Here is a 15,724-nt window from a genome sequence, read left to right as displayed (position 1 = left end):
ATGAGAAAGAAACTGGTCGTAATTGGTCCTAGTCGCAGAACTGCACCGAAAAACGAACTTCAAGCATTTTCCGGCATAACATTGAATGCTTGGACGAGTTTATAGCTTAAGCTCGCGCGAAGGAAGCATGATAACGATAGCTGCGCTTGTGGCTTATAGTTTCGCAGGTGTAAGATATCTTCTCCATCTCATGTACAGAACGCGTGGGGTATAATATGAACATGGTAGGTTTTATATGGGCTGACCATTGTTCGACGATTTGATTAGATGAGGCAGTGCCATGCAAAGTGTGATTCTTTAGCCTTTTCCAGCATGTTTTATCACGCTTGCTACACCGCGTCCGAAACAAAAGGGGACCCTACAATCAGAAGTCCGAACGCGACGGGCATATAAAGTTCTTGGCAACAACATGACTCCTTTGTGGATGATAGTTTTCTGTATTTTTGTTCTTTTCCTATTTTGTCGGCACCAAACATTGCCAATGCTATCAACGGTAACTTGAGACTTGAGTTATCCAGAGGATCCAAACGGTGCTCATATTCTGTCTTCTATTGAAGGGTATGTTCCGTAACTCCTGCTGACTTTGCTTCTCAGCTTTGACTGAACTTTTTGTCAAGCTCTTCCAATGGGCAGATTGAGGTTAAGCAATTATTTTAGTTGCTAAGTGATTAGGGTTTCTCCAAATAGATTGTGATTCACGTGGCCTTTGACACGGTAATACTCCTGCCATATTCGCTATCAAACATTTAGCTTGATCCATAACTCTACCGCAATCTTAATTCAAAGGGTTAAAATCGATCGCACGGCAACTCCATCAGGGTCAAAAGCGCGATTGCTCCCGCAAGGCTTTCGACATTCCATGCTCACAAGGATTTCGACTTTACAATCTCACATTTGTGAAGATAATCCGTATGATATTCGCATTCAATATCGTCTCGTCGTAATCGCTTTGTCCCAACATACACGAGCATTTTTTTCTATGGCGATAAACCTTTATATTAATCGGTTGACTAAAGCTCTTAGCCTTACCTGGTGCTGTGTGTGAACATAGAAAGTCATCTGACCTAAAAGGAGAAATAAAAAAAAACGAGAGGAGAGAAATTAGAAAGTCAACCTCCATATTAGCCATCACCTGGTCTAGAGAATTGCTGATCTCATCTGATGGACTTCCCCTTTTGTCCGTTGATTTCGCATCAAACGGACCACACTTCTCGGTCAGCCCAGTGGTTTTAAACCGAAGACTATTCTTAGCCTTTGACCAGCTTTCGACAGTGACTCCTGAACTGCCCCCTCCAAAAGATTTCTATGAAACCGCATGCGCAAAATTTGACTGCATAGGAGTCTCCGAGACTGGAGACAACAGAGTTGACCACGCTTTAATTCCCCAAAAAAAATGCCACGTTTTTAATTACCCTCTTCAAGCCTCCTATGTGGTAAGAAAACACCATGTCAGGACGACCGTTATAAATAACTGCTGCAGCAGAAATTTGAAAATCCCCGGCAAAAGTAGAAGGGAGAGAGAGAGAGGGAGAGGGAGAGAGGAAGAGAGGAGGGTGTGTCATGGATTCGCTCTTCCAAGAAGAGATTCAAAGCGACATCTTCTGGTTTGATCAATCGCCGCCGCCGCCGCCAGTGAACCGGAGCGCCTTTTCACCGTACGCAGCATCGTCGCCCGTCGATCCGTACTGGCTGCCGGGTCAAGACCGAGGCTTCAAGCCGAACCCAGGGAAGAACATGAACCAGCGGATGATGGAGTTCTTGAGGAGGAGCTGGGCCGAGCCGAGGCAGACCCAAGAGTTCGAAAGCGAGCGGGGCTTCCGACACATGATGAACGAGAGGATGAGGAGGGAGAGGCAGAAGAATAGCTACTCGGCACTGCACTCCGTATTGCCTCTTGGTACCAAGGTTTGTAAAGCTATTCTTTTGTAGAGCGGGTTAACTCTCGACACCGGACAGAGCTTCAGAAAGCGGGACTCAAATTCCCGGGCACGCCGCTTCTTGAGGCCGCCCGCCCGCGAGTCTCCTGTCTTGGTAACTAGCCCGCTGCGGCAGGCTGGGGCAAATTTTTTGATCTGGTTTTGGACAAGTAGCATGCTCAAAAAGTCCCGGATACCCAATCATCGAAAAGAGAGTGTTAGCTTTTCACAAGTAAAATATTTTTGCGTCTCTCTAACTCCGATGCGATTCTCGATTGCAGAATGATAAGAACTCCATCGTCCAAACAGCTTGCATGAGGATCAAGGAGCTGGTGAGATACAAGCAAGAGCTGGAGAGACAGAACCGGGAGTTGAAGTCTGGTCCAAATGAGAAGAGAGGGGACAAAGCCGGAGGAGGGACCAAAATTAGAGTCAAGATTGCAAACCCAACGTCTGGGGTTGATTCCATGCTGGAGGTCCTCAAGTGCTTGGACAACATGGGACTGAAAGTTTCGGCGATTCAAACGCAGTGCTCGACCGACGAACTTCTCGCCGTAATCGAGGTTCAAAATGAGGTATATACACAACATATCCGATACCGATGTACACCTATCACTATTTCATGACATCGACACATATAAGATCTTCATGCAACACACATTCGAAATTTTCCCAGTCCATGGAAAAGTCGACATCTTTCGTTACTATCGCCAAAGCTTGAATCTCGAAACACACGTTTTTTATGCACGACCTCTTTTCGCATGTTGTTCTCGTGCGTCGAATTGACCGTCCGTTTTCGGTGTCTAGCTTGCGTTCTGATGTATTTTCTTCTCATGAGCAATTTTCACCGAGTTCTATGAAGTCCCGAGAGGTCTATTTACACATGGCAAATGGACGAAACAGTTGCAACGTTGAACAAGCCCTAGATAAGCTCGATCAACTTCGAGAAATAGTATTTGGTCAGGATCATGAAGAAGAGAAAGGAAAAGTCAAACCTAGCGAAAGGATTAGTGACTAAGCTCCTTAATTAGCATTATTACCAATCGTTAATCGACAAAACGTGCACGTGCGATGTTTGACGACAAGGCCTTCTGCTGAGAATTATTTAGTGATTTTGACTATTCATCGTCTTTCCTTGGTGCTAGAAGATTGAAGCAGCAAACGTTGAACAGGTCATCCAGTGGACACTGCTCGAAGCCGAGAGGAAACTTCTTCACAATAATTTCGAGGGCAAGATGGACTGGTTAAGCTAACAACGTACGAACATCGACCCCAAGTTCCTTCCACGTCAGCTGGGGACTTTTCTCCTCCTTACATGTTTGTGAATAGGACGAAATTTCCCTCCGATCCTACATTTGATCGACTAGTCAAACGTTATGAGTATCATCCACGTGCATATTTGATCATATAAAGATGTGGATAACGTTCATACTTGTAACTCACCAATCAAAAGTATGGTTCTTCTTTAAAAAAAAATCAAAAGTATGGTTGGAGAAGGTTTTTTTCGAACAGGATTGTATGGAAATATGGTTCTCGTAAATAAAACATCAGCGGTTCTTAATGAGCTGCTTTTGACCAAATAAGGCTTTTGTATTCGATCAAGTTTCGTCCACCGTGCTCTACGAGAAAGTTTATATTCATGTACAGTGTTACCAAATTTAGAATTGAGATATGTATACTTCAATCATCAACGGAAGAAGGGGTTAACCCATTTCACTAGTATGGTATCGGACTCGCACGCGTGCAAAAGCTTTCTAATCGGCTCACTCAGAGACGCTACATGCTAACCACTAGTAATTGAAAAGTAGGGTTATATGATGCTAGTGGATACACCAAAAGATATGAGACGTTGAAGGGTCAAAAACGCCGTCGAAGGAACCCAATGACTTAGCGTTGATATGAGAGAGGGGTCAACAAAGCCGCTGATCCAAAACCATCATGCAAAGGCACAAGAAATTGACAATTCAAGCGAGACCCACCAAGGTTTGATGACCAGCCAATCCTTTTCTGACTCTTTTGAGTCACGCACACGGGCACGCATATGTCAGTATAGCCTTAGGAATCTTGGAAAAAATGGTGGGGAATCTCGTGGGTTGTCCCCGTACATGTTGACAATGATCTAAAGTTGTCCGTGGGAAGAGGTTCGTCTTTTAGCGCCTACTTGGGAAGGACTTCACGTGATGAATGTTACCCGCTAGCTTCGTATTTAGTTGATGAAAATAGATAATTTAATGGGATGTGGATGTTGTTTTCATTCGCGTTCCCACGTACTGTTTTCTTCTTCATCAGATCACATTAAGTTTCATGTTTTGAACCTCGCAATAATCAAATCCCAATCTCGTCTTCTCGCCGAGCCCCTCTCTCTTGGCCGCCATATCTCAACAAGGTCTCTGCAACGCCCTCCCCTCCATGACCTGGCTATCGAGAGACACCTCCAGATCTCATTGCTTTCGCCAAAATTGCATCTTCAATGACAACGAGACAGTGCTCAGCATGCAACGACGAGCTCCTCCAAGGGTGATGAAGATGAACATGACGTCCACGAGCTCTACCTCGAGGGAGAGAGCCCCTGTAAAAACGAGTGGTGGAAGGCCGAGCGGCAAAGATCGCCTTAAACAAAGGCGGCGTACGCCCAGTGGTAGCACGGTCATGGAAGGATTCAAATGAAGAAGAATCTTCATGGACAAGCCCATTAACTACGAAGGAACATGATGTTTTTTTAATGTAAAAGCCAACTGAGTTGATGGACAACGTCTGGGGGCAACCTAATAAACCTAATCAAATAGATGATCGATTTCAATTCAATTAACATGGATCAGCGCTGGAACTCAGCCTCTATGTACTCTTGTATTCAAACGTGTGTAAATACCAGATCACACGCATCAATATAACTACACAGCAGAATAGGTACTGTGAATGCCCGGTGATTTGACTATAATACAAACTAAACTGTCGAATTTGCATCTTTTGCAGGGCTTCGAAACTTTAATTAACCCAAGCTCGTAACAGCACCTTTCCCATGTAAGACATAACAACAGAACAGGACAACTAGAAAAAAGTTTAGCACCACGACTTCATAGGAGCTACCGCACAATGTATGAACCATCCAGAAAATTCGCAACATTCTGTGAATGCCTCAACTGCTACCACAACTTATATTTTAACTAAATGAAGAATTCTGCCTCGGATGTATCTCTGACACTCTTGAAACATTAGCTAAAGAAACATAGCAACTGACATCCAAAATAATCACGGTCGTCCTTGCAAAGAGAAAGACAAATGCGATGGCCTCCCAGTTTGCCCCATCTCCAATTTACTTGAGAGGAATGAACCTTGACGAATGGGTGGCACCAATACCTGGTCTACCGTGCTTGACAGGCTTGTAACTGATGGAGAATTCAGCCAGGTAATGTCCAATCATCTCGGGCTTTATTTCGACTTGGTTGAAGGTTTTACCATTGTAGACTCCAATGATGCTTCCAATCATCTCTGGGACAATGATCATGTTGCGCAGGTGAGTTCTAACTGGTTCGGGCTTCTCACCTGGGGGAGCCTCCCTTTTCTGATCCATTAGAGATGAAAAAAGGATTCAATAACCAAGGTTTATCTTATCAAATAAGTAGTTAAATGATACTGACCAACAGTTTTTACGCAAGGACCTTCCTTTCTAGTAAACAAGAATTCATATAGGAAGTTACATACAGCATAAAGCTGTAAATTGAGTCAAACATAGTGGAACTGGAAGAACGTTCAATGATCCATCAGTCCCTGATGCCTAACTAGAAGTAAACAATATAATGCTCCCAAGCAAGAAAAATTTTTAGTTCCTCCAAACCTAACTAGGAATCCGTTATGTTCATAGGTATCATGCAAGCATTAAGCACTCAAACATCAAGTTTCAGCTTAATTATAATTTTAATGTTTTCTTTTTAACTTTCATAAAACTCCACAACATATCATTACTTTACTACTCTATACAAATAATAGATTATGGCTTAGATGATTTCAAAGTACTAATGACCCGTTAAGAAAGGAGATACATGAGTATCTAAAATTTCCTACAAAGTAATGTATTTGGAAGCCAGTTCTCTCCAATATTTTCTTCTTCAAAAAGGTTTAACATCCCAAGGGAATATGTAAGATGGATTTAGTAGGCAAGCAGCACTTGGGGCTATTCACCTGTGGATCCATCTCAGCGGTTGTCTGGCCGCCGCTGATTTAACAGCTATTAATATCTGCACCATCGTTCAAGGCCACACTAACAAGTGGAGGGAGGCCTATATACGAATGCAAAACTCCAAACTAAATATCAGCAGTCGGCCCTCATGATTCCACTCAAATTACTATGCCCCCGGCGTCAAGTCAACGAACTTTTAAAGCACCAGCTTTGACGTAGAACTTGAACAATCTTTACGACGGAAAACGATCCACAATCACAAGAAAAACGTGATTGCCCATCTCACATTCTTATTAATTTATAATAACAGATCCTCTTGATTAGAGAAAGACATTGAAAATTGCTCTCGCCTATACACTGCTATGCTTTACCTCAGCCGCATCAACTCCTCTCAAAAACACGAAGCCCCCCAAAGCATGGTACGTCAAGTATCAACCATTGTAATGGTAAAGCACTAATACTGCACAGCAAAACCATCACACGAAAACTACCAGATTCCACATTCGATGCGCACAACAAACCAATACTACAGAAATATAACTCATTTCACAATGCTTGCAGTAATAGTCTAATCAAACTCGCTCATTAGATAGAGACAACCAAAAGAGCATGCTTTGAAACACAGCGGCAATCAGCAAACGAAATGCACTCATGGGGCAAACAACAATGAACGAGAAACAAGCAATTACCGCTTTGCGCAGCTTCTTGATCAGAGCCATAGGCTTCCTCTTGAGACCTCTCTGGAACCTATCCAAAACCAACAAAATCAAACCACGCAAAACCACATCATCAACTCAACAGTCCAATCTCCGACCAATCACAAGATCGCTCTAACACAGCGGCATAACAAATGAGAGCAGGTACCTTCTGCGAGCACGGGCGGTGAAGAGCTTGACGAGCTCGTCCGTGGACATGTCGAGGAGCGCGTCCAGATCGACGCCCCTGAAGGAGAACTTCTTGAACGTCCTCTTCTTCGGCTGGCCCGCGACCGCGACGTCCGCCTCCACGTCCGCCTGCAAAGAAGAGACCAGAACCGCATCCGCCATCGGTGAGCCAAACTCAAGCTAGAATCTCGAGCCGCGAGCAACGAAGAAGGAGGAGGAGGAGGAGGAGTCACCATGGTTCCTCTGTTAGCAGGAAACGGGAAGATCCGATGCGGCGGCGAAGCTCGAGCAGAGGACGAGGAGGTGGTGGCCGCTAGGGTTTTCCGAGAGAGCGATGAGCGGAGGGAGCTGAGGCTTTATATAGGGGAATGGAAGTGGCGAAGCGTTAGCCCTAGATTGCGAGTTCTTGTGGGCTTGGGCCGTTGCATTGGGCATTTCCATTTGCTTCATTGAATTTGGGCCTATTGGGCCTTACAAGGATTTTTTTGGTTTTTTTTTTTTTTGGTACTTTAATTGGATGAAAATGAAAAAAAAAATTAATCTAATACTAGGGCAAAACGCTAAACCATTTGAAACACATAAAGGAAACAAGTCGGACGGGAAGTGGCATTTCCAGTGACGGTCAGTTTGATAATAATGTAAGAAATCAAAGCATCTTGGGCTGATCTCATGACTCGATCTGGAATTCGCCCTATGAAACGAGGCATGGAACGAAGCGTGATTCATAAAAATTCGATTGGTTAATATGGATGGTAGGATACTTATTTGGTCCTATGAGTCTCCCGCGACATGCTTTCGATGCTTTTTTGTTATTTTGTTTGTTCGTGGACGCGAGAAAATATGTGTAGAGACCTTAATTTTGACATCGATGCTCTTACTGGCCCCAATAGACCGGTGGCCCGGGAATTGACTGCACTTGGACCAGAATATGTGAACATCGATATTAGCTTGAATGATTTTGTACCTTGCAAAGATGGGTGCAAGTGAATCGATTTACTTGTGAGCTACTCGACTTCAACTAGTAAGACTAATCTAGCTTGGGCTAAGTTTGAGTCAAGAGTTCAAATGTATCGAGTGCTTAGTCGAGTTGAACTTAAACATGAAAATACTTAGCTCGAGTATCTCGCAAGCCTAATCAGGTAATGAAAATTTAATCTATTTTAATTATATATACATTTATGAGTATGCATAAATACCGAAAATTATTAATCTTCCAATTATAGATTATGCTCTTGATTCGAGCTTAAGTTTAATTCAGGCTTTTAGTAGAACTTATTGACCAATCAATTCGACGCGAGTTGAGCTCAAGCTTGAACATTGAAGCCAAGTCAAGTTCAAGTATTAAACTCCATCGACTTGACTCGATTGCACTGCTATTTGAATGTACGTTTCACGTCCATTCGATCAGTAACTTGCTTGGCCTAGTTGAGAGCTCGGATACTTAAGTAGCGACTGACTCAAGATACTCTAAGTCCGCCCTTTCGTCCCCTTACATATTTAGAAACCCAAAAAATTGGATCCAAAGTGAAACGTGTGTTTTTGTTTTTGCAGTAGGATCCCAACTCTTAAAATTATAAATGGTAAAAGCTATAAAAAAAACTCTAAATTATGTCCACTGTGATAAATTTATCATGAATTTTTTTTGTAATATAAAAAACCTCAAACTATGCTCACTGTGACATATTTAATCAAAAAATTTTATTGTGACTTAAAACATCATGAACTCGTACCAGTGTGATACAATTACCTTCGGTCAAAGTTTCGTCAAATGATTTTCCAGCTAAAATATCGTTTTTACTTCACTTAAGCCACTCGGGCATCATGTCAACATCGTTAACCTTCAGTTGTTCATGTAAGTAAATTTTTAACCATGTTCATTGAGGGAAACTTGACGGAGGGTTGATATATTACATAAGTACGATTTTGGGATTTTTTTTTTCATAAAAACATGGGAAATTTACCAAAAAAGTCTTAATCTTATTGCAATTGTGCCAATTCAATCCTAACTTTTTTTGGCCAATTTAGTCCTAAATATTTTTCATTTGTGCTGATTCAATCCATCTGACTAATTTTGGCACTGACATAGACGCCGGGCATCCAGCCAACCTTGACTTGACAATTTTTTAAATATTTTTTATTTTCCTTTTATTTTTCTTTTCTTCCTTCTGTTTTTTTTCCCATATTGGCCAATGAGGCTGGCCGACCACTGGGCTAGGCCTGGGGGCTGTAGGCGAGGCGACCTCGCCTTTGTCTTGCAATATGGGAGCGACGCTTGGGGCTGCGTGCGAGACGGCCATGGCCTCACTAGCCGCGGGCGAGGCTGGCCATGCCCAAATTCGGGCGAGGCCGGGCGAGGGCTTTGCGGTCTTCACTCAGTGGGCGGTGTGGTGAAAAAAAAAAAAGAAAAGAAGGAAGAAAAAAGAAATAGAAAAAAATTCGAAAAAAATTATTAAAAAATTACCATATCAGCATCGGCCAAACAGCTAGCGTTCGTGTTAGCGCAAGCCGATCAAAATTGGTCAAATAGACTGAATTGACACAATTACAATAAGTTTATTGACTTTTTTTGTAATTTTTCCCAAAAAAATTCATGATAATTGCGTCGTAGTGATTATAACTTGGAGGTTTTGGTAGCTTTTTCCCTATAATTATAAATGGTTAATACCATGAAAAACCTCAAACCGATACATTTGTGACAAATTTACACAAAACTAATTTTTTGACCACCAAAAACTCCAAACTAGTACACATGTAATAAATTTACCTTCCGTTAGGTGATCAAAAAATTAATTTGGGATAAATTTATCATAGATATACCATTTTGAGGTTTTTGGTGGTCAAAAAATTAATCTTGGATAAATTTGTCACAATTGTATCGATTTGAGATTTTTGGTGATCAAAAAATTAATTTGGGTTGTCACAGGTGTACCAAGTTGAGATTTTTCGTGATATTAACCCAATTATAAAAATACCATATGAGCCGATAACAAGATATGGGGCTTTCCTCTCCGCATGTCAAATACACAAATATCAAATCAATGTACAAACAAGAGATGAGAAAAGCAAAAGCACAAGCGTTCGACATAAGCCAGCCATTCGATTAGAGGGGGATTGGCCAGCTGACTCACGAGACCGAGACTTCACCTCTTTTGGTCTTCGACCTTCTTAACGACGGCCATCAACTCGGAAAGGAGACTTGCCCTTGATGGTGATAGAAGAACACCGTTCCAAACCGAACCAGGTTCGTAGATCGGGCTCGGATCCGGGTAAAGTTCATATATGGATTCGGCGTCCGGGTTCAATTTGCTCAATGCAGTCAGCCACTTGATCTCTTCTGGATCAACAAGTAATTTGTTTCCCCCATCTTTCCATGCCATCAACTGCATTTCCCACACTCCAAAATAATCAAATTTCTCGTCCATGAGAAAGCTATTAACAGGGACAAGATAACTAATTGCATAGGCTAATCCATCGTCATTGATTAGGACTTATAAGACAGGTAAAACGGTTGATAAGCGAATCGCGGAACGGGAATTTCGCATGGATGAGCAACTCGCTGCGAAATATGAGAATGGCATGATTATGGATAAAAGTTTAGGAACCCAATGAACCAATTAGAATTTAGGAATGACGTTGCATGTCGGTCAAAACTATTCCTGAATCCAATCGAACCAATCGAAGGTTCATGGATGACATTTTTCTGTTGAACGAAAGTTTTGTTAACGACAGTGAGATTATCTCGAAAACATTGTCATCTGTTACTGTGGAAAGTGAACAAGACTTACCGAAGGTGAGCCACCCGTAGCATTGGTACAATAGAGCCTGGCGTTGTCAACGAGCTGGCAATACCTTGGAAATGCTTCTGCGAATCTCTTGTGGGACTTCAGCTGGGAGTTCACTCTCACAGCTCTACCCGTGATTATGGCTCTTCTGTGTTAATGTCGAAACAGACGTGATCAATTGATTAGTCAATCAGTGCGATCTATACATAGCATTAACTCAGTGTAAATACACCATCTGAACCCTGCCGAAGAGGTAGGAGACTGTTACCTAATGCCTCTGATGACAGCAAGATAAGCATCACATACAACCCCAACAAGCTCGATTCTGTACGGCTTCCTATTGAGATCATTACCATGTTCTCCTTCTTCTTCCCCTTCTTCACCATCCGGAATTCGCTCCCAATAGTTCTCGGTGATGGTGCCATCGCTGGCGACCTTGTATCCGACCCCCATTCGGTAACGAGACTTGTGGACATTACGAACCATCTCGATCGTCTGATTCACAAACGGCTCCCACGCAAGTGTGCCATCCATGATCACGTCTCTTCCTTCATTGAGTGCGGTCACCAGAACTGAAGATGCAGCATCGGTTGATGACTGGTGAACCTGCGTGTCGAGGGTACACGATACAGAGCGCGCGAGTCCCACATATTACTATGGTCAGCAGATATAAGCTAGGCAAAGATCAAGAGATTAACGAGAAGCTAGGGACGAATGATGCACACCAATTCAGCAGTTTGGAGCATGTCGCCATGACGACCCTTTGAATTGAGGGCCTTATATATAACATCTGTCTCCTTGAATGCGTCGGCCTCCACAACCACCGCATTTGCCGCTGCTTCGGCCCAAAATGGTCTGCCAAAAAACCCCCCAACAAACCAGTTCAATCTTCTTGATTAGGAGAGAAATATTCCGCTGATTCTTGCTAGAGATTCTCGATCCAATCCATTCCGAAAAGGGCAATCCAAGATCATATGCAGAAACAAGTGGGAAAAAGATGTGTGCAGTATTTACTGTTTAAGGATGTCTTTAAGGACGGTGCTCTTCCCTGCTCCCATGCCTCCACCCATGAACAAGAGGACCGGGCTTCTCTCACTGAGAGCCACCGGGACCATCACGTCGACGCACTCGTCGCCTTTGTGTACAGACCCGCCGATCACCTTCATCTCATTTACTAAAGTAGAGAAAACCCTCGTTACCTTCAAGTCCTCGGTCACCCTCTCAAATCTCTGTTTCCTGTTGCAGTCAAAGAGCAAACATATCGCAACTTTCATCAAATGGTCGAAAGCTGTTTTTTTTTTCTTTTTTGGCTAGAAAATTTGAAGGATGTTAAGAAGTAAGTGTGCTATACATACATTATATAGCATATTTCGCAATTTTCAATCTCATATGTAAGTCGGGCCTTACACTTAATTAGAAAAATGACGTTTAAATTGTAGGTTTATGTACTAACAAACAGATCACTGAAAGGAGGAAAATATACAAAGTAACATGAAAAACAAATCATGATGAAAATTAAGATGGTGGTTTTTGGCTCAAGTCTAAGTGGGAGCACTCCAGGAATAAAATCCCGAACGCATCAGGCCCATGTGTGGAAATACGCTCCATAAAATCGCCCGAGAAAGTGAACCGATTGATATTTGCAAAGCTAATTTGGACATCACCTGACCGCTTATATAAAAGAGAAAAGAAACAGAGACGGTGTGCTAGGATGCATGTCTAAAGTCCTTGCTCTATACGGTGTTAGAAGAATCTTTTGTTCTCCCATCAAGATGTTAAAAACCGACCAAGAAATATGCATGGAAAGCATATTGCACAACGAAAGAGAAGTCACAAAGAAAAATTAACAATTCAAGATGATGATATTGACTCTTAAACTATAGTTTCCCCAAAAAAATTGTCGATCACAAAGTGTAGCAACATGCAAAAATTATCATGCAAGGAGCACTATCATTAACCAAATCATTTAAGATTTGCCCAGCGATCTAGTAGATGAGTTTCATTATGCACATATACACCATTGCTTAATTTGCCTCTAAGGCTTCGTCTATTTCGTGGAAAATGAATGATTTAGAAACTATTTTCCAAAAAACGATCACTTATATCGTTTAGAAAAATGAATATATTTTCACAGCCCGCGAAAATGTTTAAACATAAATTGTTGTCGACAGTGAAAATATTTTCTGTTGACTAATTTTTTCAAGCGATACAAGTTCATTCCTAGAAAAAAATTTAAATTATTCTTTTTTCGCGAAATAAACGAAGCCTAAATTAGATTATTGGATTAATACCACAAAAAACCCCAAATTGGTACACCTGTGACAAATTTACCACAAACTAATTTTTTGACCACAAAAAACTCCAAACTAGTACACATTTGACAAATTTACCCAAATTAATTTTTTGACCACCAAAAACCCTAAACTGGCACACTTGTAATAAAGTTACCCTTCATTAGTTTCCGTTAAGTTGGATTAATACCACGAAAAATCCCAAACCGATACACCCGTGACAAATAAAGGATAAAACCCCCAAACCGGTACACCCGTCAACTGCCACGTGTCATCTAACTCAGCAAAATGATGGTAAAAATTAACGGAAACTAATTAATGGTAAATTTGTCACAGGTATACCAGTTTGGGGTTTTTGATGGTCAACAAATTTGTTTGAGGTAAATTTATCACAGACGTACCAGTTTAGGATTTCTATGATATTCACTCTAAATTATTTGCCGGACATTCAACTGTCGGCTCTAAAAGACTTCCACGATGCCCTAATAGTCCTCCATATGTGGACCTGCGGATGTGGACTTATGGGTCACTCCGAGATGAGATTAGGTTATTTAGTGCGCTCATTAGTTGTTCCCAAAAAATTATTTAATGAGCTTCGTGTGTGGCTAATCCACAAATTAACTATCAGTACGCCAACGCATTCCCGGTATGGAATGATTAAAGAATTGCATAGAATCCAAAAATGATCTTTCGAGATCTTTAATTGACTAATCCTTTCGTCCCCGATATTGACGGAATCTTGAAAGAGACTATTGAGACGGATGAAAGGGTAAAATGCATGTGAAAGCAAGGAAAGTACATTAACGAAACCCACTCAAATGTATATATAATCATTCTCGTGAATTAGGTCAATGCGCCCGAGAAATTTAAAACACGATATAAATAAACGATATCTAGTAATTTCGCACCTCACCTATATGACTGTCCGAACCATTGGACTCACTCGATGATCTACGCACCAAAAATGCAAGTGGCACTATAATACATTTTACTTGACCGAGAAAAAGATAATGTCTTCCTATAATCAAATCAATTCGATTGCTAAAGCAACTTGCACTATAATTAGTAGCATATGGCATCATTAAATTTAGTCAAAAAATGGGTGGGACAGAGAGAGAAGCCATAGTGGAAACAATTATTGCCGATTTGACAATTATCAGGAAGATAATATAATGGGAGGTGTAAAGTTATATTCCGAGATAAATTCAGTTTTTTGATCGAAAGATAATCAAAAAGTTTACACGGGCGAGGCTAACAAGAGAAGGGAAAGAGAGCAGACTGACCTTGTTGCTGCCAACACGAAGCCCTTGAACTTCGCTTTCTCCTCAGTCTCAGTACTCAACACCTGCTCATCAAGAATCAAATGACCCCCGAAACCGAAAAAGATGTCACAAAACACAGTTGCAGGAGCAGATCAAGAAACGTTGACCGGATTTAGGGTTGTCCGGTTCATGGGTTTATTTCAGCTCTTGACCTGATTGATCATGGAAGAAGCTTGGCTCCAATGGAATGCGAAGTAGCTGAGGATGCTTCTCTCGAGCTCTTCCACAAGCTTCTCGCGCAGCGACTCTGCATCTTCTTCGCTAGCGAAGAACTCGTATATGTTCTCTTCACACCCTTTGCTCCTCTTCAAGTACTCGATCGCCAGCTTGCTTAGCTGTGGACACTCGCTCTCGTCTTTAAACCCCATTTGCCTAGCTGCAAACCGTTTTTCACGAATGTCATTAGATTAGCTGCAAACAGATGACCAATCGAGCTTCGGAAAATGAGTTCGCCCTATGGATGTCCTTACCGACGTAGTTGGAGAAGCGCTCGAGCTTCGCGAGGTGGCCTGATTGGGTCCTGTCCAATCGGGGGACAACGTCGTCGTGATCCTTCGCCGGCTTAGAGCTGCTTGGCCTCCGACGCCGTCGACTGGCATAGGTGGCCGCCAGTCCCACGATGGTGGCGGCGACAATGTCCGCGACCCCGAATTCTCCGTAGCCATCTGAAAAGGATGAAAGGGTTTGTGGAAGAAACTCTTACGAGAGAGGGAGAGAGAGAGAGAGAGAGAGAGAGAGCGAGAGGGAGATGTCTCACCATGTTGCATCTTCTCAAAAGCTCGACGGGTGATCAGCGGAACCGGTGATGAAATCGTGCAAGGTCTCTCAGAACTTTGGAGAGATGGAGATGATTTGACAAGTCTTTAATTATGCATAGATCTGCGAGTCCAATCTGAAAGCTCATCGTGCAATATATGGTGGGGCACACCCGACTGGTGGTAATAAACAAGTATCTTTTTCAGGAATATCTGGTGATTATCTGATAAAAGAAGAAAGGGTATATGCGTGTCATTTTCTTGGCCTCTTTCTTCAATTGTCTCTCTTTAATTGTTTAATCTCTTATGTAATTTGCAGGTTTTTCAATATTACTCTTGCATAATGCAGTCGCCAGACCACGTGATTCACGCACCGAAGCTGATACATATGATCCTCACATTCTCCGATTTAATCCTCTCAATCATGTAATGACAGATACAATGCCATATCATCATTTTTTTTAACGGACTGGACGCTAGTAGTGCTCCCTTAGATGTCATAACTGTCAAAGTAATTAATTAGGTGCTGGGATGCAACTTGTTAAAATTGATATTGTGGTGGTGCTGGTGGTGTCCGAAGTGAATCATTAACTTTTT

At 42.1% G+C, this 15,724-nt stretch overlaps 3 protein-coding genes and 1 non-coding gene across 6 annotated transcripts; 1 reads left to right on the top strand and 3 right to left on the bottom strand.

The window, feature by feature from the left end:
• The first annotated feature begins 1,429 nt into the window (after window positions 1-1,429).
• LOC115688410 (transcription factor bHLH92) lies at window positions 1,430-4,168 on the top strand. Of its 2 annotated transcripts, none has more exons than XM_030614219.2 (3): window positions 1,430-1,905; window positions 2,198-2,491; window positions 3,062-4,168. In XM_030614219.2, the coding sequence occupies exons 1-3, from the start codon at window positions 1,561-1,563 to the stop codon at window positions 3,167-3,169; spliced, it is 747 nt and encodes a 248-aa protein (XP_030470079.1). In that variant the 5' UTR covers window positions 1,430-1,560; the 3' UTR covers window positions 3,170-4,168. The 2 variants fall into 2 exon arrangements, with proteins under 2 accessions (XP_030470079.1, XP_030470080.1); XM_030614220.2 differs by having other exon boundaries at window positions 1,447-1,905; window positions 3,065-4,168.
• Window positions 4,169-4,965: 797 nt separating this feature from the next.
• On the bottom strand, window positions 4,966-7,331 carry LOC115688391 (40S ribosomal protein S15-4-like). The gene is made up of 4 exons (XM_030614193.2): window positions 7,211-7,331; window positions 6,958-7,106; window positions 6,783-6,840; window positions 4,966-5,478 (listed from the first exon to the last, which is right to left on the bottom strand). The coding sequence occupies exons 1-4, from the start codon at window positions 7,211-7,213 to the stop codon at window positions 5,230-5,232; spliced, it is 459 nt and encodes a 152-aa protein (XP_030470053.1). The 5' UTR covers window positions 7,214-7,331; the 3' UTR covers window positions 4,966-5,229.
• On the bottom strand, window positions 6,049-6,209 carry LOC115688425 (small nucleolar RNA snoR143). Its single transcript, XR_004006572.1, has one exon. It is a non-coding gene; the product is annotated as a small nucleolar RNA snoR143 (small nucleolar RNA).
• Window positions 7,332-9,953: 2,622 nt separating the features above from the next.
• On the bottom strand, window positions 9,954-15,311 carry LOC115688384 (calmodulin calcium-dependent NAD kinase-like). Of its 2 annotated transcripts, none has more exons than XM_030614184.2 (9): window positions 15,130-15,311; window positions 14,843-15,037; window positions 14,525-14,748; window positions 14,334-14,395; window positions 11,774-11,995; window positions 11,485-11,614; window positions 11,028-11,365; window positions 10,763-10,907; window positions 9,954-10,357 (listed from the first exon to the last, which is right to left on the bottom strand). In XM_030614184.2, the coding sequence occupies exons 1-9, from the start codon at window positions 15,137-15,139 to the stop codon at window positions 10,118-10,120; spliced, it is 1,566 nt and encodes a 521-aa protein (XP_030470044.1). In that variant the 5' UTR covers window positions 15,140-15,311; the 3' UTR covers window positions 9,954-10,117. The 2 variants fall into 2 exon arrangements, with proteins under 2 accessions (XP_030470044.1, XP_030470045.1); XM_030614185.2 differs by having other exon boundaries at window positions 14,843-15,025.
• Window positions 15,312-15,724: the final 413 nt, after the last annotated feature.

The sequence above is a fragment of the Syzygium oleosum genome, unplaced genomic scaffold (genome assembly GCF_021117445.2).
Source record: "Syzygium oleosum isolate NSW1041296 unplaced genomic scaffold, Sole_v2.1 Sole_v2.01, whole genome shotgun sequence".
NCBI classification, from domain to species: Eukaryota; Viridiplantae; Streptophyta; class Magnoliopsida; order Myrtales; family Myrtaceae; genus Syzygium; species Syzygium oleosum.
This window is presented reverse-complemented; position numbering and strand designations above follow the sequence as displayed.